Source organism: Barbatula barbatula (genome assembly GCF_947034865.1).
Source record: "Barbatula barbatula genome assembly, chromosome: 25".
In the NCBI taxonomy this organism is placed as follows: Eukaryota; Metazoa; Chordata; class Actinopteri; order Cypriniformes; family Nemacheilidae; genus Barbatula; species Barbatula barbatula.
Window position 1 is genome coordinate 14,511,748 of NC_136788.1, and position 26,638 is coordinate 14,538,385.

General features: G+C 40.0%; 2 protein-coding genes across 3 annotated transcripts in view; one reads left to right on the top strand and one right to left on the bottom strand.

Moving 5' to 3' along the window:
- The window catches only part of furinb (furin (paired basic amino acid cleaving enzyme) b), a 53,696-nt gene extending 51,545 nt beyond the window's left edge, over positions 1-2,151 (top strand). The window contains exon 16 of the mRNA XM_079450768.1: positions 1,238-2,151. Coding sequence (XP_079306894.1) covers positions 1,238-1,908 — 671 coding nt within the window. The 3' untranslated portion in view covers positions 1,909-2,151. The remainder of the gene's footprint in view (positions 1-1,237) is intronic.
- A 5,623-nt stretch (positions 2,152-7,774) lies between these two features.
- man2a2 (mannosidase, alpha, class 2A, member 2) lies at positions 7,775-25,377 on the bottom strand. Of its 2 annotated transcripts, none has more exons than XM_079450586.1 (23): positions 25,212-25,377; positions 23,282-23,427; positions 22,036-22,293; positions 21,175-21,319; positions 20,044-20,215; positions 19,239-19,366; positions 18,970-19,143; positions 18,540-18,726; positions 18,066-18,243; positions 17,677-17,879; positions 16,931-17,113; positions 16,416-16,530; positions 16,264-16,331; positions 15,864-16,029; positions 15,482-15,718; positions 15,266-15,388; positions 15,063-15,177; positions 14,819-14,952; positions 14,565-14,706; positions 13,925-14,058; positions 11,807-12,001; positions 10,698-10,808; positions 7,775-10,629 (listed from the first exon to the last, which is right to left on the bottom strand). In XM_079450586.1, the coding sequence occupies exons 2-23, from the start codon at positions 23,411-23,413 to the stop codon at positions 10,477-10,479; spliced, it is 3,453 nt and encodes a 1,150-aa protein (XP_079306712.1). In that variant the 5' UTR covers positions 23,414-23,427; positions 25,212-25,377; the 3' UTR covers positions 7,775-10,476. The 2 variants fall into 2 exon arrangements, with proteins under 2 accessions (XP_079306712.1, XP_079306711.1); XM_079450585.1 differs by having other exon boundaries at positions 7,778-10,629; positions 10,698-10,811; positions 25,212-25,367.
- Between the last annotated feature and the right edge of the window lie 1,261 nt (positions 25,378-26,638).

Below are 26,638 nucleotides of genomic sequence, written 5' to 3' on the forward strand. Positions count from 1 at the left end.
GGGACGGTTCACCCAGAAAAATGTGTCTTTCTTGCAGTTTAAACATACTGTATATGCTGAAATAAATTATACAATAGTGAAGTTTTTAGTGAGCTGGAATATAGCACAAATCTTTTTACAATGTTGACACTTGATTACTACAGTTTCTCATTGTATAGAAAACAGTTGCATTGCAGTTCTTTCAGAAGTATTTATACTGAACATAAACAGTATTTGGCTTCATAAAAACACGAGGGTGAGCAAGTAATGAATGTTTTTTTTTTGGGTGTCAACTATTCCTATAAGGGGCTTATTCTTTAACACGCTATTCAATTAATTCAGCCGCATGGAAATATTTTTATATGCACACAGAAGTTAATTAGCTAAAACTCTGTCATATAGAAATTCTCTCATGTCTCAGTGTGTCTACCCCCAGTTCTTATGAATATTAATATATGTTTATGAGTATGACTATTGCAAAACACTGCGGTGCCAGCGTGCTTTGCATTATTGAAGGAGGAGGAAAGTTTATAAATATCTGCCCCTTCATGAAGCAAGGTCGTGCTTTCCCTGTAACCTCTAGAGGTCAGTAAACAAACTTTAGTTTGTTTAATTAGAAGGCTTAGCTTTGACCTATAAAAAGTTTCTGTGCGATGATGGATTTCTCCATCATAGCCCCCATACGGTGCAGACAGCGTCTCAAGGACGAACCCAAAGTTATTTCACTCATTTTTCATGAGGTGTTACTGCAGATTATCCTGAATTGTACAAGGTGAAACTAAGTATAGTAGGTGAAACGAAGTAATTCAATTCTGATCATAAAATAAGGTACCAACATGAAGTTTCTTTATAACGGAACATTTATGGCACCTCAGGCAGATGGAAATGCTTATATATTGAAAGTTTGTTGTTCTTGAGTTTCTCTGCATGTATTGCTTTCTGTCCTTGCATATTTAAAAGCTTTTGACTTCACTCGTGTTGTTATTTTGGGTTTTATTTTGCTTGATTCATAAGTGGCACGTTGTTATTCTTTAGACAAAGCCTTTTATTTTCATCTTCTTTCATCACTATTTAATAACTTTTCCCATCTCTGAAGCAGCTTTTAAAATCACATCATTATGAAACCTACGTTTCCATTGTTTAAAATTGCCCATAGAAATGCATCACATCACGGATATGGCATACATTGTGAACGTCACTTCTTGTCATCTTCAAAAGACGTTACAACGAAATCATTAATGACATTTTCTGTTTCCAGAATGCAGCACAGGCTTCTCGCTTTTCCTGCAAGGTTGCGTGAAGTCTTGCCCTCCCGGCTTCAGCTCCGGGCCTCAGGTCCTCAACTTGTCTTTGGACAACTGGGTGGAGCACTCCACCGTGCAGGCCTGCCTCCCCTGTCACCCGGCCTGCCTGACGTGCTCCGGGGCGGGAGAGAACGAATGTCTTTCGTGCCCTCCGCACAGTCACCTGGCACTCACTTCCTGCTTGCACCAAAACCAGGTGCAGCGGAAATCTCCCAACATCCCCGTGCTCCCGCACAGAATAACCGGGGAGGGAGAACCAGGCTCGGAGGGGTCCTTACTGGAGCCCGGGGTGCCCTCGAAATTGCCGGCGCTGGTGGCGGTACTCAGCTGTGCATTCATCCTGGCTACTTTCGCAGCTGTTTTCGTGTTACTGCAGCTGCACTCGGGAGCAGCCGGTGCCCCCTTTTTCAGGAGGACCAAATTGCCAGTGGCAGACTCTGGTGGAGGGGGAATACGAGTAGGGTTTGGCTTTGGACTCGGACGAGGGAAGGTATCGTACCGGGGGATCCCCACTGTGTGGGGGGACGACGACCCTACAGGGGGGGTGAACTCCGAGTCGGACAGCGAAGAGCTGGAGTTTCACAGCGAAAAGACTGCTTTTATACGGACTCAAAGTGCTCTTTAGCGCCTCCTGTTGGTGTGAAGCTTTTTATACATCTGTCTTCCTTATACTGCCATGCAGAACTAATTGCAGAGCCAATGGGAGTGTGCTGTGTGTTTGTGCATGTCTGCGTGAGAGATCTTCACAGTGGCGCAAAAAGTGGGTATGCGCTATATGCGGCGCATAGGGGCGCCGCACCATGGGGGGCGCCAACGCCCAACGCGATGATTTAATAAATGTGAAATAATAAAAGTTATATACATTTTTCTAAAATTTATATAAGTTATTGTATATATAAAAAGTTATATACATTTAAGAGGACTAACAGGCTAGGCGGCACCGGTGCCCTCATAAGATTCCATCATATAATTTATTTAGACATAGAAGGGTAATATCGCGAGTGGGCGGGGCGCCGTGAGTTACGTTAAGTACGCAGTAACGTTGGTGAGTTGTCGTTGAAATTTGAATTTGAAAAAGATGGATAAACCAAAAAAGCTGTCGGGGGCTAAAAATAGAAAAAGAAAGATGGAAAAAGGAGATGGCCTGTCAAGGGATGCGACAGCAGCTAAATACGTGGATGGTGAAAGGCAACAGGTAGGATTCAAAATGTGACGTCTATTCTTGCAAATACAATATTCATGTTAACAGACTAACGTTAGCTAGCGAGCTTGCAGAGCAACCGACCGTCGGAATCATGAATAGATTTGCTACCAAACTTGGAGGCTTGAACATATAAATATTGACTGGCAAGTGTTTGCTAACTTAATGCAAAATAATGTTGCTGCTGATATCTACATTTATATTTTGGTTAAACCCTATTGTACCAATGCCATGCATGACATATCTCAATTTTATTAAAGTAAAATAAGAACTGGTAAATATAAGGTAGCATGCACAATAAATGACTAGAAGCTGGAAAACATTACTTATGCAATAAGGCTGGTTTATCATGGATTTTATTTTACCATTAGCTTCATGTTAGCTCAGCTGTGCTGTCAGACATACAGGCTACTTTACATCTGCTGGGTGACATGGAAGCTGCAAGGGCCACATTTCTCCTTCTTTAAAGATCTGTGCTATATGTGTGTGTATGTATGTATGTATATATATCAGCACAGACCTTTAAACAAAGAGAGATGTGACCCTGTAATTACTTTTCTATATGTATGTGTGTGTGTCATATTTGTACTTTTTAAAATCCCAAATGTTCATGTAATTTCAACAGCAGCACAACCTTACTGCATAATAGTTGTCTTATCTGATGCCATCCCTAGGCTGATTGAAAAATCGAATTAAGGCTGCTATATTTAACAGCAAAGTTAGGTAGGTCTAACATTAGGTGGAAGTGTAGAGGGAGCTTGATACCAACTTCATACTTGATACCAACAGATTAATTTCTTAATATTATTAATATGGAAAAGGTAGGGGTGTAATGGTTCACAAAATTCAGGGTTCGGTTCGATACGTTACACTTGAGTCACGTTTCGGTACGAATCGGTACGTTTTAGATACGGCAAAAAGAAAGAAATGGCAGAGAAATTTCAATGAATACATTTTTATATATTTGTGTCCATATACCATATAATTATGGTAGGCTTACAGTAGCTGTCTGAAATACTTCTTATTATTTCAAGCCCATACATGCTGATGTCCGGCACACTTTTTTATTTAGGGGGGGGGCGCAAAAACTGTTTCTGCATACCCCCCTAACACTGAGTAGTTGCGCCCCTGGATCTTCACCATACATGAGCTTTTTAAGTTCATCCAGTCTCATTTGACTTTAATATCTAATTAAACACAGGACAGTTACGCTCAATGATTTCTTTTATTTTGACTCATGCTTGTATCAGTGGTCTCGGTTTTAAACCACTAAACAAGGTCAATAAGATCAGATGTGCGTATATGTTTGTGTGTGCGCGTAGATGTGCTTGTGCGTATGCCGGGTTTGTGCAAACCCAACATTTTACTTTGTAACAAGAATAAGGGCTGAAAATTGTTCCAGTCAACTTTTAATAAAAAGTTTCAGACTGTTTTATGCACACAACTTTTTTGCAGCAAGTCCTATACTCACAGCCATTGCATCACTCGTCATTCCTCCTGTAAACCCTGGCGATAAAGTCAATGCACAGCTCTCAGCTAGGCAGCGTTCAGCTTCGGGACATAAGCAGCAATTCAATCAGGGATGATTTAACCGTGCATAAATTTAAATGATTGCAACGCCAGCAACAAAGAGAATCATAGCAGCACGGAGGGAGATAACATAACACAGACTTAAGTCTGCCGAGAGCCCCCGGCATGGATTTGGAGTGGCAGTGATCTCACACAGACGGTCGAAATGTTGAGCTGAGAGATCACCTTATCTGTCTATCAAGCTAAATAGAGCAGTGTCTTAGTTTACAGCACACCAACAGACCACCCACAGTCCGTTCAGTACACAGTATACTGCACACAAAGCTGAAAACTAAACCCAATACATTTTTACCTGTCATTATTTACCCGCCCTCATGTCATTTCTAACCTTTTCTTTCTTCTGCAGAACACAAAGGCAGATATTTTGAAGAATGTCGTGAAGCGGCATCCATTCACCTCTATTGTATGAACACAACAAGACCAATGCAAGTGAATGGGTCCCAGCTGCCAACATTCTTCAAAATATCGTTTGTGTTCTGCGTAAGAAAGTCAGTCATACAGGTTCGGAATGACACAAGGATGAGTAAATAATAACAGGATTTTCATTTATGGGTGAACTATCACTAGTAGCTTCAGACCGCAGTCATGACGCAGAATTACAATCGAGATGTAAGATTCACTGTTCATATTGGTTTGTCTGTTCTGGTTTTAATGAATTTGTTCCCTCACACATTTCCCCGCTGATGTTTTCATAATGAGTTTTCAATATTTGTGTTGGAAGTAAAAAACAGTCTTTGTCCCACAGGACGTTCTATTGATTTTTAGGTCTCATTCGACTCTTGTTTTTGCTGGCGCAAAATAGCTCTCAGGAAGAAATATGTCATTTGTTTCCAAAAAGGTCATCGCCAGCGCTGAGATGTGAAACCGGCCCGTTTGTTAAGCTGTAGCTGTCACATTTCGACTCATGATTCACCCTGAATAGTTCACCCAATAATCAAAATGTTGTCATTTATTCACCCTCATGTGGTTCATAACCTGCATTTGACACTGACTTATGCAGAAAACAAAAGAAGGTATTTTGAAAAATGTTTCTGTGGTTTGGTGTCCATACAGTGAAAGTCATTCTTCAAAATATCTTCTTTTGTGTTGGTCAAAAGAAAAGTCTTACATCTTTGAAATGATATGAGGGGGAGTATTGGCCATTTTTGGGTGAACTATCACTTCGACTATATAAACTCCATACTACTGTGATGCAACAATCCATTTAACTCCGAGAGTGCATGGTGAATGATATACAATAAACTCAATTAAATGAATCAAAGTCTAAAACAATTACCTTGTACTGTACCTGTATGATGTCTATGAGCTGAAGATACAGGAGTGCAGAGTGGTAAGTGACATTGACAGTAGTTAAAGTAGGTCAAGATGAAGATATCAAGTGTGCGTAACAAACTTTGACGATAAACGTCTAAATGATTTCGACTTTAAGCATCGTATCATTTACATTTAAACTTCAGACATTTACATTACCGTTTTTATGAAACTGCTGTCAATACTGCAGTAATTCAATCAATTGCAAACATCTGTTGCGTCTGTGTTTATTCCAAAACATTTAAAAGCACGTCAATATCTGTGATGATGTGAGACACGTGATGCTGTCAAAACCTTCCTATCTCTGTATCTTCTTGTGTGGGTTCCGTCGCATAATTCAAGTACATTTGCTGTACGATCACCCTAAACGAATAACCCACACATTATGTGCTTCGCTAAGTAAAGCGTGCAGTGCGTGATCATAAATATTTCATGCGTACTTGATACAAGGCCGGTCCTTGTGACAGTGGAGAAGAAAAGTACATACTCTTTTTTTTTTCATCCCAGAAGAGGGGGGAGAGATCCAGTTTATGGAAATGGCACATTTAAAATGCTTTCCATAATTAGTTCAGCTGGGAGAAATGGGATCTCGTATTCAATGCCTGAAGCTTCTGCCTACTTGGCATTATAAGTGAGATTGCCGCCGCCACGTACATACTAATTGAGCAATAAGACAGAAAGACGGATGGTCCGGCTACTTGTGGGAGAGGTGTCGTGATGATTTCTCTCTTCAGTGTGCACTTCTGAGAGAATATTGAGAATTAATTTCCGTCATGCTGGGTTTTTTTTGTAGCTCTCTTGCATTGATTTGCCATTCGGCCACTAATGTAACAGCTGTGTCTTTGACTAATAGTACAAGAGCCGGCGCTGTCGTCAGTTGTATTTTTACCACAAGAAAATCTGCATTTTCCTTCTCAGATGTTCCACTATAACTTAATTGATTTTATCTGCCTTGTTAATGGGCCGAACAATTGGCGCGGATCTTTAGTTCCTGAGAGACGAGATGCTATTTCTGTTCTCTGAAATGATTCTTTCAGGCTGAATTCACCGTGGTGTAAAAGGTTTGTCATCACGCTTTTAGAGGAAGAGGCTCAACGTGCCTTATGGATAAAACGTTCTGCTGACATTCAGAACGAGTCAATGAGGTCGGATTGTTTGAGCGAAGACTTGTCTGACATCCTAAGTAAAATACATATACTTCACATCTTTCATAAGAGCATTATTAAGCATGTTTACCCACCACTTCAGTGAGCATATCTGATGAATAGCTTTAGAGTTTGTCTTCCTTGTGTAATATCCTTTGTTCACTCAGTTCTCGAATAAAAAGCTTTGATCTCCGTTATAATCACAATAATTCACATAACATGATACTTTTTTGGATCATTTACTCACCGTCATGTCATTTCAAACCTGTATGACTGACTTTATTCTGTAGAACACAAAAGAGGATATTTTGAAGAATGTCGAACAACACTGGACACATATTTACGAGAAACAGCAGTCCATCTCCCTCCAGGACTCACACTACAAAGAATCTGGCCTTCAAACTGCGCGGGGCATATGAATGCGATTGGATTCACCAAAAAGATGCGATAATAGTGTGCAGTTTCTTCCACAGATCAATTGATTCGCTTTCTAAGATGCTCATTTAACATCACAAGGGGCAGGGATTACTTTTGTGCTGAATATATTAGTGTTTTTGACTATAATTGATTGACTTTAATTCTACCAGATATCTTCTTGGAAAAACAATGCCACCCACATCATGGATGTAATGGGGGACTGGGGGTGAGTAAATTAACAGCAATTTCAATTGGGGTAAACTAACGCTTTAAGAAATTTAAAATATAACTAAAATGATCCCTTTTAATTAAATATATAAGGCACAATGAAATATTAGTGGGCATGTTTAATATATGACCTTTAACAAAAAACTGCATAAAAGTAATAAACTAAACTAAATAATCGGAACAAATATGGATATGGTAATTAAAAAACTGGCCCATCTTATTTATACTTTTGGATTCTGGTCCTTAAAGAAACGTAGTTGAAGACCCCTGCTTTAAAGAAACAGTTGAATGAAAATTCTGTCTTCATTTACTCACCCTCAAGTTGCTTCAAATCTGTATAAATTTCTTTATGATAAACTTAAAATAAGATATTTTTAAGGATGTAGAAAAGTTATGTAATTTTTCACTGTGAAAACAACTAGTAGGGTTTTCAATGTTTTTGAACGTGCAATGTGCAAACATTCGCACTAAAATATTAAGTAAATCCTATTGTTTTTTTACTGTGATTGTAGTCAGCGGTGGCCAACACTGTTTGGTTACAAGCATTCTTCTAAATTTGGACCAACTCGAGGGCGAGTAAATGATGAAAGATTCCTTCAAGTCAATATTCACAAAACCTTGCTTTTTATTGTACTGAAAACACCACCTTGACTATTTTGAAAAAATGTAATTTATGTTGCAAAGAGAAAAGAAAGCCATACAGAAAGCCATCATTTCCGGTGCACTAATACTTTAAAAACATCTTAATCTATCAGCACCTCTCACGTCTTATTAAAGCCCTCAGTTGTGAGATTGAATTTTATTGCCGTCTCAGCCCACATCGCTGGCAGATTTATTAAGAAGAATGGCCTCTTTCTCAAACGCCCTGGCTAAGGGCCTTTTTCCAACTCTAACACACACAATCTCTGCTGCTGTACGTGAACCAAATCTGATCTCAACTGAGCATTAAAGGGCATCGAAAAAAGGCCAGAGATCTGTCAGCTCTATTTAAGGTCAGCTGTATTTTCGGTCCTCTCCATGGGTACAAACCACAGTGTCTGCTAGAATCAGTACCTGATGTTCTGGCCATTATCGTGGTTGGTTTGATATAAAAACAGAATATCTTGTGAACTCTTGCTAACTGAACTCCGCACTCCAAGGCAGGAGTCAAACTGCAGATGATCCCCTACTGCCCCCTGTCTTTGATTCAGAGCACAACAAAGAAAATATGGACAAACTATGGACAAGACACATTTGGAAAATGGTTGGTTCAGATTTAGCTATTGAATACACAACATGTATAATAAAAATCCTAAATTTCTTTAAATGTCAGATTTTTATTAAACGTCCAACTTTAATGTCTTTGCATTATGCTCCGTACGAGTCATCTTCATAAACTCACTCTAGGAAACCAAAACTGAAAAAAGGGGGGGGAAAGAATAAATAAATATTTAAATAAACCTCCATTTCATTTTCTCAGAAAAAATATCCATCCCAAAACGGACTACACAAATAATGGACATCTAACAATGAGATCTGTCAGATCAGCTGATTGGACAAGTGTATGCAGAACACAAGCATGGAAGTGATACACAGAGAGAGAATGAGTATGAATTACAAAAAGAGAAATTAGGGAAGAACATTCTGGAATGACAACCGAACCCCGCCGGGAGCCAAAATGTGCTCCATGCCGGACGTTTGGCTCACGGACGCCATTCATACTCAATGCGCAATCGTTCTTCCTCCCGCAGAAAATTATGTTTCTGATAGGATGCTACTGCGAAACCTGATTAGCTGGGAAAGTCTGTTTGCAGTCTGACTGATCAGAATGGACACGCCGCAGAGAGATAATCAGGAAGCAGAATGTTGTTTGGTCATTTAAATCAAAAGTGGAGAGACTGTTTAAACTGGCAGATTGTGGAACAGGTTTTCGACTCTTGTCCATGTCAGCCGGACAGTTTCAGAGCGTCTGACTCAAGCTACTGAGGTGACAGACAAAAGGACCAAGATGGATCTGCTAGACAACACACAATAGTTACAAACATGTAGATGATTCTACGTAAGGCCTGGTTCTTGAACAAAGCGCATTTTTAACAGTAAACCACAATTCATTGCGAATGCAGGAACCTGTTCCTATGAGAAAGCGGCCCGTAGCGGCCTGTACCTTTACAGGCGGATACAAGTAATGTTCCATTACCTGAAAGTACTGCGAGGAGGTATTCAAGAGGCTTTCTTATGTGTTGATGTATAGGTGTAAGCTCTAGGACTGATCTGGGTGCTCTTTGAAAAGCTCTCAGACTGTCTTCAGATGCCTTGAAATAATACAACGCTGCATATCTTTTGAAGTCGAATCCATAAACAGTACTTACGGGGCTAACTGCTTAGGGGAAAAAATGGCTCAGACCTGCATATAAGACGACACAAAGTGGTATAAACAAACATTCAGCTGCTCACAAATCGTTTTGATGCCAAACGCAATCACGACACAAAATGGGAAATATTAACATAAAAACTGAATTCAGAACTAGCTTATTAAAAGCAGCTTCATTCTGCGACAAAGTTTACCTACAGATCGTAAAAGTCGGCTCTCGCCTTATCGTGCGATATTCGCCGCAACTTTGAATAGCCGACCAATCCACTACTGGATTGTGGGTGCATCGTGGCCTATTATGACAAAAAGACGGTTTTCTTTTGCGTTACACCACCGACTGCCTTCACAGACCATCCGTGGTGACTCACATTCATAGAAATCATGCGTCTGCCCTGCACAAGCAAAGACAAAGAAATAAACCGAGCATAAATGATTTTCAAGCATAGCTTTTCCAAGGCCTTAAGAGTAGAAAAACCAAACGAAGAAACGTGAAGCATCACATATTGCACAGAGTCCCACAAGTTTGTATAGATCCAGTCGTATAGCTTTGACATATTTACATACAGTATGTCCAGAATGGGTTTAAGTAAGGTGTGGTGATGAAACGTTTGAGCCAAAATCAAACAAAAACGAAAGATAAAAACAATGCAGAGCGGGAATAAAAAAACTGTTGACAGATTTGTGCTCCGTCCAATAAAAACAAGCTCAGACATTATCTTTTATTCCAGCGCCAAGGGCAGCTACCAAGTCTCTACGTTCGGCTGGAACCTTCTCATCTTTTGAGTCTTTGATCCTTTCACCTCAGGGGTGTTTAGCGCCTTCATGTAGATTTGTTGATTTAGATAGGTTGGATAAACAAACTCCTCGGTTCATCCAGCTGTGGCTCTCTACTTTAGCTAACACGGATTCCAAGGGTCCAAGCGGAGAGCCCAGCTCTGGTGCAACCATGTCCTAGCACAGTTTAAGCTTGTAGGCAGAGATTTCCATTGGCTCTAAATGGATGGAGGAGTCGTTGGAAAGCGGAGGCTGAGAGTGCATTAGAGACAAAGATACAGGCTGCAGCAAATGTACATCCAGCCCGCGGAACAGTCCAGAAACGGTCAGCTGGGGAAAAGATCAGAGTTATTTAGTCGATCATAATTATTATGGATATTCTTTCTAAAGATGCTGACCTGGCCCTGTGTGGTTGTACAGTTGAAACCGGGGTTCTGAGCCTCCACACCACAGTCCAGTCCCAGGCGATGAAGTAGTAAAGCCGTATGAGGAGATGGAGTGTGTGCGTCCTGCTGAGGAACCATATCAAATCAATGTCAACAAAAGAAATCCACCTCCTACCAGGTAGGATGCCGTTACCACAGAATTAAATGTCAACAGTAACAGATTTTTCTATTCCGTGTTTTCTGCGGAATGTAAATAAGTAGGCGTGGTTAACTCGCCCCAATGCAACTTGGGACTTATGATGAAAAAACATGTGAATTAATGCACCCATAACAAATCAAATGCTCTTTTGATCTTCTTTCAGTGTGTAGTCTGCACGTGCATATTAAACAAGCTAATTTTCGCGTATTTCTGAAGTCAGATTGTTTTGTTAAGCTGTTAATGGTTTCAAGTTCAACGTTAGGTGAACCGAGGCAAAACTGCCCAATGATGCTCGCAGCGCGAGCGCTTTGACGTGCCGAAACTGCCGTTTTGGGAGACTCGTGTAGAGTCACCAGAGACTCGCAGTGCAAAGTCAAGCGTGAGAATAAACAAACTTAAAGACAGCGAGTCGCAACCCACTAAAAATGCGCATTTAATAAAGAGAGTAAAGAGCGATGAAGACCTACAGTACAGACCCCATGGACACCAGTTTATAACACCAGTCATATGCTGTACTCTCCTTGTTTGTGCATATATTCATACTTAATTGTTGTCTATCTTACTACTGTATACATATGATATAGCCAGAAGATAAATAAATAATAAATCTCATTATCGGAACTTAATTTGATATCTGATTTGGTACATAACTTGCCTACATTATAACTATGGTGAGCATTGAAATGAATGGTGTAAGATATAAATTAGGCATAAGATATAGAATTATAATGGGAGATTGTAACCGTGCCATATATCATTACCGTGAAATAAATGTAGTATTCCGTGAAATAGATTTTTGGTCATTGCGCCCACCCCTACCTACCAGACGATACAAACACATCCAATATAAACGCACATTTCCCCACACATCATGAACTCAGCAGGAGACATGGACACACACACACATCGTTCGATTATTTACCAAGCTTTGGATGCTCCTGAGGTTCAGCAGGTGGAAGTCACATGGCAGCGTGCCGGCCAATGGGGTGAAGGTGCGCATGGGGGGCACGCCGTGTTTCCTGGGCAACACGGGCAGAGCCAGCACCTCATGGTTAAGGATGGCAGAGGTCATATGACTGATCAGCGATGGGAAGCTGACCGGTGTGTTGTCCACCATCTGGAAGACACAGACATGGGTCAGTAAACACCCTTTGAACGCCTGTGACCTTTTACAAGTGGACTCAAAATAAATTTATGGACATAATTCACCCTTGCGTTGTTCCAAACATGTATGACTTTATTTCTTCTAGGGAACACGACGGTCAGCATTCACTTTCATTGCACCTTTGTGCATATGATGGAAGTAAATGGTGACCGGAGATCACAGCTGCTAACATGACTCCCAACATTATTCCTCATATTTTGTCATTCTCAAACATTTTACAATAGCAAGTTAGATTTGGAACAACACAAAAGAGATTTTAACAATTTTATATATTAGATGAACTATCTCTTTAAAAGGACAAAACTACCGTTCAGCAAGACGCTACAGCCTGTTATCCTCTAGTATTGTGAAAGGTTGGGGGCATAACAGCACAGACAGGGACACAACAACCTTTGGCCTCTCCGTCCAGGAGGAAACTGTCACTGGTTGCTATGGTAATCTAAGGTGAACACGGGGTCTTAAAACTGCTATTGCTAGAGTCCAACACTGCAACAGTCGTGTTACCTCTTTCTTGTGGTCTCCTAAAATACCAGTAATGATTTTGTTAAGCATGTGGGTGACTTTAGCATAGGAGCCAAGAGGCTGCGTGCATGTGAGAAAAGAGAGAGATTGACAAGTACAATGAACGAACAGGAAAAACGTGATCGTGAAATGCATGATTGACCTAATATAGCAGGGGGTGGTCTGTTAAGCCCCACCCCTTTTTCAATATCAATGCATTACTTACAGCATCTTTATAATCTTACCAGAGACAGCTCAGTTTATTTAAATAAAATGTATATTATTTAAATTAATCTCAGCCAGCGCAAAGACGTGTGAAAGCTCCAAAAGCCATTAAGTATTATTACACACTTGACAGCTTTCAGACACAGTAGTCTCAGGATAATATTCTCCCCGGAGCCTTTGAGTTAAACAGACCTGATGAGAAACAACAGAGCGCCCCCTACAGGTCACACTGAGGTCTGAGAAAGAGTTCATATTTCATGCTGGTACCAGAGTTATTATGGTTTACTAAAACTATTAAAACATGACTGTATTTGAAATCAAATAAAATATCATAAATATTATTTGAAAGACAAACTAAACAAATATTTGACATTGATATTGCTTAAGAAATAGACGGAAATAAGTAAGATGAGGAACTAAGATTATTAACTGAATACAATTAAAATCTAATCTTAAACTATAACTTTAAAACTTAAATGAATCATTTATACTTGGCAATGCTGTCATTGAGGCAAAATAAAAAAATATTAATAATAATAATAATTATTTGAGAATTTTTTTACATTTTAATCCATTGAATTACATTAGAATTTTCTGAAATGCACTTTCATTTTTAATAAAACATTTTTAAAAAGACTTATTATTATTTTCTTGTTTTATTTATGAATTAATACATTAAGATATGCATTACAAGACTCTTCTTGTTAACTGACTGCTATGCAAATTGGGGTAGTCCAAGTAAACAATGTTTTAATGGGTCTCCTGGGTAATAAAATGATGTAAAAATACAATGTTGACACTATGAATATTTTTGAGGAAGAACAATGATCTGAATTTGACACACTTTTTGAGGTTTTTAGCATTAAGCCCTTAAAAATACATAAAATATAAATAAGTGCCATTGTTCATCTGCTTTCGGAGTCGCCTGTAAAACATCTGGTATTTATTTCTTTTAAGTAGACAGAAATTCTAAACCAAAACATTTTAGGCAAATGTCTGAACAGCTGTTCACATTATTACGAAACTGTAAATAATTTTTCTTGCTCACCAAACTACTATTACTGATCTTTTTCCAACCTTCCGAATAACAACAAAAAACAGCTTAAATGAACCCAAGCAAATCCAGTTTTGTGTCCAATCAGAGCTCACCTTTCCACCATTGCTTCTCCTTTCCAACAGAAGGCGGAAGCGGTTGGCCGTTCTCTTGTTGTCTTTAAGGCCCTGTCCCAGACCCCTGTTATCATCCTGCAACAAGCGCCGGTCCAGAATCACCTCCAACTGACCTGTAAACACAGACAAGAGAGGAAGAGGTAAACAAAGAACGAGAGCGAGAATGACTAGAATTATCGGATACATTGCATTAAATCAATAGAGAAGCGGAGCGTTGTGTCTCACTATTTATGTTTTTACTCTCGCCATCTCTGATCCATAAAACCATTTTCAGAGTACTCAACGCTACAGCTTAAAAATGTATCGGTACATTGAAAACGAGTCAATACCAAATTAAAGCAATGTAATGATACACTTTTTCAACAGAATTGGTAGTATCGACTCGATTTGGCACACAAGTGGCTAAATTTTGAATCCTACTGTGTGATAAAGTCTAAGCTTTTTATATATATATATATATATATATATTATAAAACATATATAAAAACATTATTTTTGTTTTTATTTCTTGTGTTTACTTTTCAGCTGATACATGTCAACACACTACATTAAATATTTCGTAATTTCAGTTGTTCATTTTTTGTCATTTACGGGAAAATTGCAATTAATTTCTTCTCACCACTGGCCAGACTGCTAACCCCCAATGCCTGGGCTGTGTGAAGCGTGAGACGGAACTGACTGTCCTGTATGTACGCCATGGTGGGCATCGGATAGAAATTAGCCTGTAATGGAAGTTTCTGGAAGTTGCGCCGCGGTTGGATCTGAGGAGAAGTGACAACAGAAGAATCATAATGTGGTGTAATCTTGGAGACTCCACACTTCCTCAATACATATAACAAAGATAGTTTATCGAAATGGACAGATGTGTATTACCTGAAACCCATTGAGGTCCGTGTAGAAAGTGTCTCCACTTTGAATGTCTGTAACCAGACGCATGGCCAGCTCTTTGTTATTCTGGTCTCTGATGTCTACCATGGTGGTGATGTCCAGAGATAAACCATCTACCCCTGCAAGAGCGAGACGGAGATGTCGACCAAACAATCCGTGATAAGTCACGACGAGATGCATGCATGCTTTTATGAGAGACAGATGGAAGGCTAAAGGAACGAGGGAATACCTGGAACATTATGGATGCGGACCGTCTGTTGGAAGTGCTGGTAGTAAGTCACGACCTCGCCAAAGAGCGGACCTTCCAGCACACGCACAATTGGAGCATCTCTCTGCGAGTAAGGCTGAGAGAGAAGAATAATGGTGTTAATTCTCCAAGCGCTGTCTGATGAATTACTTTTCATCCCAGACTTTGCGGTCGGGGAAAGATACCTTAGCATTTCCGTCCGGCAAAAAGAGATAAGCTCCGCTCTTGTCCTTTGAGGGTCGAGTGCCGTATGTATGGAACTGAATCTGTACCCTGACCTCCTGGGGGTCATCTTTGTGTCGAATACTCTAATGGAGCAAAGGACAAAAGAGAATTGTTGGAGACATTGTTTGGCACCCAAAAAACTGAAATACTTCATAGTTTTTTGAAAATCATCTCACCTCCAGCAGGCCTGTTGTTCCAGAGAAGCCCAGAGTGAGAGACTGGCTCTGGATGTAGAATGGTTGAGAATCCGCCGTCTGCGACCGCACAGGCAAAGGATCCAAACTCCGTATGGCCTGGCCTCGCCCGGGAATCCTCAGCAGCGTTTCGGAGCGCAGGGTCATGGGGGAGTCGGCAGAGTGGTACAGGTGGAAAATGGCCAATCCCAGCGCGGGCAGGCGTGCCATGAAAGAGGCCTATTTAAAAAGCAGAGTCATGTTTTTAGAAACCTGTGTTGGGTTTTGAATTTCACGCCTCATCGCCCCATCACTGCAGCATTTTGTCCACAAAGAACATGCCATACATAAGGGCATGTTTGAATGTACTTGGGCACAGCCGTACCTGGTAAACCTCTCCGCTCATCTCGATGGCGGACACCCACTGTGCGCTGAGCTGCACCGGTAATGTCTGCCCGTCTTCTGTTAGCACTCTTACTTTAGCTGAATTAACCAGCACGGTAACCACACACAAACGTTCCTGCTCCAACGGGTTAAACAGCACCAGATACCTTAAGAAGAGGATGAAGATCAATAACATTCATTAAAACACACGTAGACATGTGTGGCAACAAAATAAAATGATTGAATTGTTCTCATCCGTGATCGCCCTCCTTAGACAACTAACCAACATTTCGCCTAAGACGCGATAAACTATTAATTAAACAAAAAGTGTCATTTTGGACATATTTTAATTTGCACTCCTTTTGTCTCCTCAAATACAGTATGTGCATGAAGGATCTGACCTCGGAGATGATTCCAGCTCGATAAGCGTGCGCTGCGGAAGAGAATCCTGTGTGGCCCGTCTGTCGTCCTGCAGCCATGTAAACGAGACAGAAGAGGTCAAAGGTCAAGCGTTCTCAAAAAACGGACTAAATGAACCAATACTGCTGCTCACCGTCTCCAGGAAAGGCTCCGTCTGATCAAAACGATAAACATCTTTGTTCTTCATCACTAGAAAGTGTGCTGCGTTTATGATCACTCGCTTCAGACCGACCAGAGAACGGATTAACCTGCAGAACAACAAGAGCCACTTACACACCAAACTTCCATTCTAACAGCATCGACAGCCTATTATAGACGGCAACAATATAAAAAGATATTATGTGGCTCAGACTTAAGCTCTCTGCAAAGAATCAATAACTGTTCAGTTGTTTTACTGTAATTAAATACAATTAATATGCAAATAAATATTGATATAAATTAACATTAATATCACTTAAATTTTAAATAAATTAAAAACAGACCGGAAGTCAAAATAAGCCAAATGTAATTTTTTAGTCCTACTATGGAAGGTCAATGGGTGCTATTTCGAGGTTAACTACTCCTTAAACATCAGAGGAAACCATCTATAAATGAAATTTTACAAATAATGCCCCATTTAAAACTTCTTTTAATTTATTTTCCGGAGACCTGTTTCCGTAGTCGATGACAACAACCTCCTTGGCAGTGCCTGTGATGGCATCGTGATGCTGAAAGAGCCCTATATTCCGCCTGGCGTCAGTGAGAAGAGAGTAATCTGAGGTGGGGTACCGTCCTTCTACGCCCGCATGCCGTGCATGAGCGACCGCCAGACTGTAAAGAATCTCAGCCCCTCTATAGGAAACATAAATAACAATAACTTCAACTACTGCACAAACCTGACAATGTTCAGTAAAGCAGCGCTAAATCACTCTGGACACATAAAAACAAACCTCAAGAAAGTTGTCAGTGTATGCCTTTAAAATTCTAAAAACTGCTATTCGGATCAAAACGGAACTGAATAGAGGGATATCTAGAAATGCTTTAATGACTAAACACGCACCAAAAACGTAAAAGCGTTAGTGCTTAAGTTGCATAATAAACAGGTAATGAAATACGCCGCATCCACCACATGGCGACTGACACCAGCCGCTTTAACATTTCACTGATAATACCAGGGAGAATCGGCCTTTATTCAAAACATAATTTAATCCTGGCAAAAAAAAAGACAGACACAAGTACAAAGATGCCAAAATTCAGAATTGAATTTAGATACTATAATGATAGCCTGTCAAGGCTATTTAATTATGGCAGACCATTAAAAATAAATGAATAAGCACGACCACAAAACGAATTAGACAGATATTTTTAATGAAAACGTGCTGTATTATCGCAAGGTGGACACATTAGTAACTAACCGGAGATGAGACTCTAACACGCGGTCCAAGTTTTTGTAGAAGGGTCGTGAGGTGTAGTATCCACTCCAGTAATGATCTTCTCTGTCCGCATAGGCGAAGAAGTCTCCGCTCAACACAGGGTAATCGGGAGGTCGTGCCCCCTGGGCGACTCCGTTAGCCTTGTATATGGCGCTGAAGTAGTCCGTCAGTGTTGCAAACTGAGCCTGAGGACACAACATTCTATTTTAGTTTACTAAATCAATACCATTTTAAAGGAAATGATGAAGGCTGTGATTGCTCGATAGAAAAGATCTTGACCTGGATCCCACTAGGGTCGTTTTCTTAAATGGTATTATGAAATAATGTCAGTTTAAGGTCAAAGTTCATTGCTTGTTTATCTGTAAACATACCTTCACGTGCATTTCTGGATGAGAGTTCATGTAATCGAATAGTTTCTGGTAGTTGAAGTACTGCTGGTCCCACTCCAACGCTTTATCGTACCGGAAATCATCTCCCAGAGGAACCAACACTACTTTGCTACGGAACAGTTTGGACTTCTTACGATACTGATCGAGCAGAACCGAAGCTCTGAAATGTAAAACGTGAAGTAACCCTTAGATTAGCAGTCTGATCCCTAGCGATCTCTAGTTCTACACATCTGACGCATACAACCACAGGGTATGCCCGTGCCTATATCCCAGCATGCCCTCCGTAATATAAACACAGATGCACACTAATTGCTACAAGCTTGATAATACCCAACTAAACAAGACCCATGAAATACAGCCGGTGCCAGCTGGGTGCCGCACTAATGATTCTTTTTGACCAACACAGGAAATTAATCTACATTTATTCGCGAGATTAGCTTGGAATCAAATCCTTACCTCTCGGCTACGTTGGCATCCGTGATGGCTCGGGGTGGCACCTTCCACGGGCAGTTTACTCTACTACCCGGAAGCCTTTTGAAGTCAAACTGGCAGCAGATCTTTGGGTCGGGCCCACAGGTGTGAGGCACATCATAGCTGTAAAAGGGCATCATGTGGCAGAACATATCTGTGCTTGATTCAGGATCTGGAATGAAAGGAAATGAATACTTGCTGATGTGTGTGAAGATCTGGAAAAGCCACAGGATTAGGTTTGGCGAAGCTTTCAGAGGCACCAGCCAAATGTGTGAGTTTTTGCAATCTTCATTAAACATTTAAATACTTTCTTACATTCATTAAATAATGATGGAAAAAGCAGCATCACATCATAAGGTATATATTTTAATATGAAACTTGCTTTGGTTTTGTAAAAATAAAGACCTGCTCTCACCCCAGACCTGCCTCCACATGAACTCAAGGCTCCGTGTGGCAGCAAAATGCTTCTTTATGGAATAATGGACTCTCTGGATCAGCATGCTGGTCAGGTTGGCCCGTTTCAGCAAGTAAGGCATTGTGGCGCTATAACCGAACGGATCCACTGCCCAGCCTGATTTAGGGGTCACACCTAAAACACCAAACATGGATTTATAGTCTGATCACAAACCTAAGTATTCTCCAGGAAGTTTAACTACTTAACCACATTAGCCCACATAAACATACCCAGATTATTCTCCAGCCACTGATGGCCTTCGATGAGTTGATCGATCATGGCGAAATAGTGAGCGGTGGCCTCGTCCGTCATGACCCAACCTCCCGTTACCATCTCGAGCTGTCCGTTTTGAACAAGCCTAAAAGAAAAATTAGGACCGTGGCGATCAAAGCCAAAATCTCTACCGTGTCCATCTACATCAGATCATAAGGAGTCTCGGAGTGCCACGTGATATTATAGTTTTTCAGGGCTGTCAAACGTTTAATCGCATCCAAATTAAAAGTTTCTGTTGACTTAATATATGTCTGTGTACTGTGCATATTTTGTTTTTATTATACGTACATATATGTACATATAGGAAACATTTACATGTACTCATACAAATAATTAAAATTATTAGTAAATATAAAGAAGTGCTTAATTTTGTTGAATGTTTCTTAAATATACTAATTTCTGAGACAATATTTAAACGTTTCATTTAGTTCAAGTTTTTCCAATAATCTTAAGGCCAATATTTTGATTACAATAAACAGACATTTTTGTAAACTAAAATTACATTGTGAATAGCGGATGAAGAAAGTCAACTTTCGACGGATGACAAGATTAAAGATGACAAATTGATCAAATAAGGCATGCGGGACTGAACCAAAGTCTTGTATATCATGTTTAACCCCTTCCCTTTCAAACCAACACCCACTTTTCATAATCAAATTCATTCTTATTGGACACGCAAAGTTTTCCAAGTTCAATGTCCTGTCTCTAAAAAATGTAACATTACAAACCAATGATTCAACATCAAACAAAAACGTTACTAACTTGCGCATTGCCTCTTGCTTGTGTACATCGGCACTTTCCCACCATTTGGCGAAAAATGAAATTTCAGACCAGATAAACTTCCTGCGAGGGTCTTCCGCCAGCTTCACCACCATGTTGTTGAAGATATGCTGGGTCTGGTCATTGTAGTACTTTTCAAATGTCTTGATCCATCCTGTCACAAGTCCAGAAAAGTAGTTCTTATTAAAAAGTTAAAACCAAAAGTTATCCAACGTTATTTTTAAAGCCCCTGCCCCTTTTATTTGCTAAAAAAGACTACAAGCACCCATAAATTCCATATCTGAGGTGTAATTATGTGTAATTTTTGTAGAACAAAATGTGAAAGTCTCAGGTAATAGCTGCAGACAGTATCCAAAACTAATTTGACATCCATGGTGATTCAGCATTCAGATTGGCCTACAAACGGATGTCACATCTACAGTAAAAAGCTTTCGAAGGAGCCGCCGCCATTTCGTTCCCCTATGAACAACTTGTTCAAATAACACCATCTGTTCATTATTCAGAGGTGTTGCTGTGGTGGGCAAAAAACGCTCAAATCTTTTTATCGGCCAAGACGACAACAGATCGCTGCTGACTCTGGGCCTGACAAAAGACTATTAAAACTGATTAAAACTTTACAAGGTGAATTAAACGTTCTGCATTAAACGCGCAGCGATACGAAGCCCGGTGACAAGGTATTGACCAGAATAAAACTACAGGGAATCGGGTCACCGACATGAAGTTCTAGGTCATCTGATTATCACGACAGCAAAAATGGCAAGTCGAGAGGTTTGCAAATGCGTCCATCCTGTGTGTGGATACCATTGTGTTATGGAGAAAGTTTATCAGAGATGCTGCATAATGGCAAGGCGAGGAAATGCGCCATTTTACATGCATCGACAACCATTGCAACCATTTAAAGACTGAAAATGTTTAAACATCTTCGGGGGCTTTATCACAAAGATGACCCCCCAGGAGATCAGGGTACAGATATTTTGAAATTTTTTAAAATAGCATGGGCCGAATAATCCTTCTTAGAATGAATCATTCACTACCCCGATAAAGAAAACTGAGATGGTACCTTTATTTATTCTTTAGTGCACCAAACATATTTCATATTACACACTGATGTACCTGGATCATTGTGAGAATGAGGGACCACAAACACCTGCAGCGGTTCTTCATCCCACTCACTGGGGTCGTAGGTGATCTCAAAGCCTTGCTTCCAAACACCGCCGTCCGCATTATCAAAGTTGAGCAGGGAGTAAACATCCAGCATCTAGAGAGACACAAGTGTCATCCTCCAAACAATCCTGAGACACGTAATGAAAATGTTCGGCTGGACTCGCACGCTTCTTCAACTCTTCCACAATTCTCAAAGGTCTTTCTGAAAGCTTCAGATCCTTCTGACAGAAATGTAATATAGATTTCAAATCCAGTGCTTGTTCCACAACGCTGGTCATGTTGTGAAGCTCTCTGTAAACAAACTGAGTCTCGTGACAACTAGATATGATTGACAGATGACACGAGAATTGTAAGTGTAGACGTGACAGCCCGAAGCACAACAACACACATGGAAAAGCTTTGACTATAAGTGACTTCTCAAAACATGTTATGTATTTTTTTCCGAAATCCAAATATTTACGTCCTTGATATTAAATTATGTGAGGATTCCAAAAATATATAATATTGCAAACTTGAGTACTTAAGTCAATAAACTTCAAGTGAATTTTAATTCTGTCATCATGTACTCACCCACTTGTCATTTCAAACCTTTATGACTTTCTTTTTTCCGCAGAACACAAAAGAAGATATTAGTTAGTAACCGAACAGAACCGGCTCCCATTCACTTCTATTGCATGGACACAAAACCAATGCAAGTCAATGGGAGCCAGTTAACAACATTCTTCTTTTGGGTTCTGGCGAAGAAAGTCTTACAGGTAAGAAATGACTGAATATTTTTGGGTGAACTGTCACTTTAATTCAGACTCTCACCTGCAGGTCAGTCTGGCTTCTGCGCCCCACCGCAAACTGGCAGTCCTGCGGCTTGACGGATAGAAAAGTGGGCCTGCCGTCGAAGGGCAACACCCAAGAGCCATTGGCGCTGCGGAAGGGTAGGTGCCCGCTGGGAGAGATGGCACCCGTGTCGGTGAGCTCCAGCACAGAATCTTTAATGTGGCTGATGATCTGATGGTTCTCCTCTAGAAGCTGCTCGAGCTGTTCGATACGGTTCTGTAACACCGAAATCTGGCTCTGTAAAATGAAGGGGAGGAGGGGTCATCTATCTACCACCACGGTCTACAACATCAACACTGAGCTGGTTTCAAGGTATTATATACAGACTGGGCTTTTACATTTTCGAAATTGTAAAAAAGGGGATTGTGGGTGGTTGCCAGGGTGTCATTGTGAAAGTTATTACGTTTCTGGGGTGTTCTGATTGTTAAATAGCCCAAATGCAAATCTGTATGATTTTCTGACTCTGGTCCATATATATGGCTTCACTGGTCTGGTCTTGTCATTTATGTCGATAGCACAAATGAACTGTGACCCCTAGGGGATTTGTGGCGATACTGCAGGGGGTGCTTTAATATTTTATATACAAAATTACACATGTTATTATGGAGTGGAGCTTACAATGCTCAATTTTATACAATAGTCCCAGGGGTCTTAAGGATCTTTGACATCAAAAACCTGAATATGAGCAATAGAAATAGTGACGTTTGCCCAATGTTGTAGGTGATGTTTACAAGTGACATTTTTACTTTCAATGCCAAATTTCTGTACACAGCCAGCTTACAATCAGAGCGACTACTTATTTAATTCATGCTTTGAATATAAAAATCATCTGCATAATGAGCTTTATTTCCCCTGAGGCTTGCGATAAGTACGGAAGCTGCATCAAACACTGTCAACTACATCCCATCCCTGAAGCCATTACAAGAACGACACCACCATATATTCCTAATAATTAGATTTTTGTGTTAACCAAAGACACAGGACAGAAAGCCCAATGCACACAGCGAGATATTCTTTAGCTAATATAGTAAGTGAGTTAATAAGTAGCTATGGCAAATGTCAGCCAGAAACAAATTAGCTATATCACTAGCTTCGCAAAAACAAAAAAACAAACAAAGACTTTGATAAATGGAGCCATTCAAACGAACCCGCACAGCAACACCAGAGCAAAAAATATAACCAATGACAAAGGGAATTCATAAAAAGAACACAGTCGTCAGCTTACCCTCGGAAAGTTCCCTCCGCTCTGCCTCCTCGCCGGGTCGTGCTGGACTCTGTCCAACATCAGGTAGAGAGAAAAGACAGCTACACAGAAGATAGCCCCTCCACACACGGTCACCTGCTTCTTCAGTTTCATCCTGCTCTGCTTATCTGACAGATGGGAATTTGGAGGGCACACAAGGCGGACAGAAAGAGGAAAGAATTTACATTTGCAGTCTCTTCTTGACTGGCAGAAAAGCACCCAATACTCAAAAAGTGCAGAGTGGCTCCAGATTCTAGAGCGGGGGCATGTGGGATTGGGGGTGTATACACAGGGGACGGTGATCAGCAAGATCTGACCGGCAGTCAGTGAACTGCAACCGAACCACAGCTAGTTCCAGCTTTTCAAAGTGGCCCTTGTCCTCCAGCATTCAAACCCGAGGGGACGCCGAGAGAAAAAAATAACAGGTTCTAAAGAGCGGGAGCCCAGACAGGGAATCTACTGTCCCTCCGGCAAAGCCCCTCTACGTGCGTAAGCAACTTTTACAATGGGACGTGTCCGATCTCCAACACTTTAAAAATAGCTTGTGGATGTTGTGTGGCTTATTGAAATGATTGACCAACTTGTTAAGTTTCAACTCAATACTTTTCAAACGATTTTTTTTATTTTAGAAAAGTGTAGCTTTGCTGTATTTGTTGCAAACATCAGGAACACAGAGTCGAGCACCTGTGAAAATTAAATCGTATGGTTTTCACAACCAACTAATTACGGATCAATCACTAGCAGCTATTGAGGGGCCCAATAAAAAAAATCTAAATCATAGCAGCAATAAATAGTGACAAACCAGACATAATGACAAGAAAACACACATTATTCCCACTTCAAAAACTAGAAGATTCACAATAAATATGTGACATCAATATGTTATCTTTTTTCAAACGACTTTTTCCGAATCACACAATATCGATAGCAAATTGGTTTATAGCTACTGATCCAAACTTTTAACTTTTTGATCTGACATGTAAGTTAACAAAGGTATTTTCTATTCATCTCCATTATACGAAAAGATTTCCATGAAAAACTGAAGCAGTATTGTGAATAATTAATTTTTCAATTGCCAACAGGAGAATATGGTGGATGATGACAGATATAATATGTGAAGATCTACAGGCACAGTTATAATGGCCAATGACATAACAATATATATATGCTGATTATTTAAAGAGACGCCAAAATGAAAATGGTTCTTCTTTATGTCGTTCAAAATTTCTTTATGACTCTAACACTTAATAAGATATTTTGATAAATGTCTCGTCTAGTTACCAACATTCTTCTAAATATCTTCTTTTGTGCTCTGCAAGAAAAATAAAGTACACAGAACCAGGGTGAATAACTGATGAAAGAATTTTGGTTAAACTACGCCTTTAATATTGGTCTATGAGTAATTGTGAACACTTTTTTCCAAACAAACATATCACTAACATCTCAATTGATTTTTAAGAAAACAATCAGCTTGTATAAACTAAAGCAGTCTGATTCAAGAAGTCCAAAATACCTTCAGCATCCTAACACGACTTCAACAAAATGTTGGCATGCTTTTCAGGAAAACGTACCCACGTCAGACTAAGTGTGACCATTTATGTACATAGTTATTCATTAAACCAGTTTTATTCTCCCTCCAGCTTGTTGCAGTTGTCATTTTCGTGAAATCCACTGCAACGCTTATCCCCCATACATGCAAGTTACTAGCCTGAAGGCGTTAGATCCGACCTTCTGTGCAATCCAGATGATATCACTCAACACAAGCTAAAAGAAGAGTTCGTCTGCAATACCCGTACGTGCGATAACGTTATCTATACGTGCAGCATCTAAACACAGGGTCTGGTCCTTTCCGTTCTTTAATACAACCGCGGTCACCCGGACGCGATCAAGCTTCATAAAACACATTTCTTACCGTTGAAATCGTTTTACGACACTTCTATCGTTTTTGCAACGGCCGACCTGAAAGCGGCATCGGCTTTTTAAAGCGAAAGCAGTCTCGGGAAATCAAATATTAGCCCGTTCTGTTCTGCTGAAAGACGTCTGTTATCCTATGCTAGAGCTTGAGAATGGCGCGAGGCACTCTGGGATATGTAGTTTATTGTGGGCTCAGGCGCACTGTTCGCTTATTGGTCAGATTATTTTCGTGGGGTTGTTAAATGTCAAACGGTGCAAATAAATTTGCCGGATGATTAACGATTATGTTAACAACGGAGCGATGGAGGTAAATTGTCAAACGGGGAGGTTAATGAGAAGAATTTGAATTAAAATCCAAGTAGCGTTTTTGCAATAGTTGTTAGGTAAACAAGCGTTGAAAGACTTGCCATTCATTTACATTTACGCATTTATGCATTTGGCAGACGCTTCTGTCCAAAGCGACTTACTTTGTATGTAGGCCTACTATACATTTTGTAAAGTACAGTATAGAAAATGCTATAGAAATAAATCCACACAGGCAAACATGTGGACAGGTGGTTTTACAATGAAAATAGCTATTGTGTATCTGCAGAATAGAGCTATCAGGCCAGGTTGTCCGATTTATAGTTATCAGCAGTGTTGGGTGTAACTAGTTACTAAGTAATTAGTTACTGTAATGTAATTACTTTTACCTTAAAAAGTAAAGTAAGGGATTACTCTTATTTTCTCTGTAATTTAATTACAGTTACTTCAGATGTAATCGAACTAAATACTGTGTAATGAATAAAATAGTGGAATTGACATTCAATTTCAAAGTCTAACTTTAAAACGTACGCATTTATGTATCTTTCTCACATTTGTAATACTTTAGTCAGTTAATGAGAAAACTTTATGTAGTTGTATATGATTTATTTGGATGAATTAAGAGTCGTTTCATGTCTACCCTCGATTCACTTGACGAAAAAAAAGTGGAAGTAGGATATAGAAAGTCATTAGTAACTAAATACTTTTTGGAGAGCGTAATTTGTACAGTAATCTAATAATGACACTATTGAATATGTAATTAGTAAATAGTAACTAATTACTTTTTCAGAGTAACTTTCCCAACACTGGTTATCAGTATGATAGCATTCTAGTTTTATGGAACAAGCATCCTCTGTTTCCACTACATGTGATGTTGTGGTTCCCTCAACCTTATAAAGCCGATCATTACACTTCACTGAGTATTTAGTTTCCAGAAGAGTTGGGAAACACTACACCAGGACCACGTAAGACAGGTTCCTTTGGAGACCGAATCCAAACAGACACATTCCAGGCTGGATGAGGGGCATGGGGCGTTCTCTCTGTGTCAGGATGTGCCCCAAACATACAAATAAGATAATGAAATCAATTGTTAAATTAAAATAACATATCGGAAGAAGCACA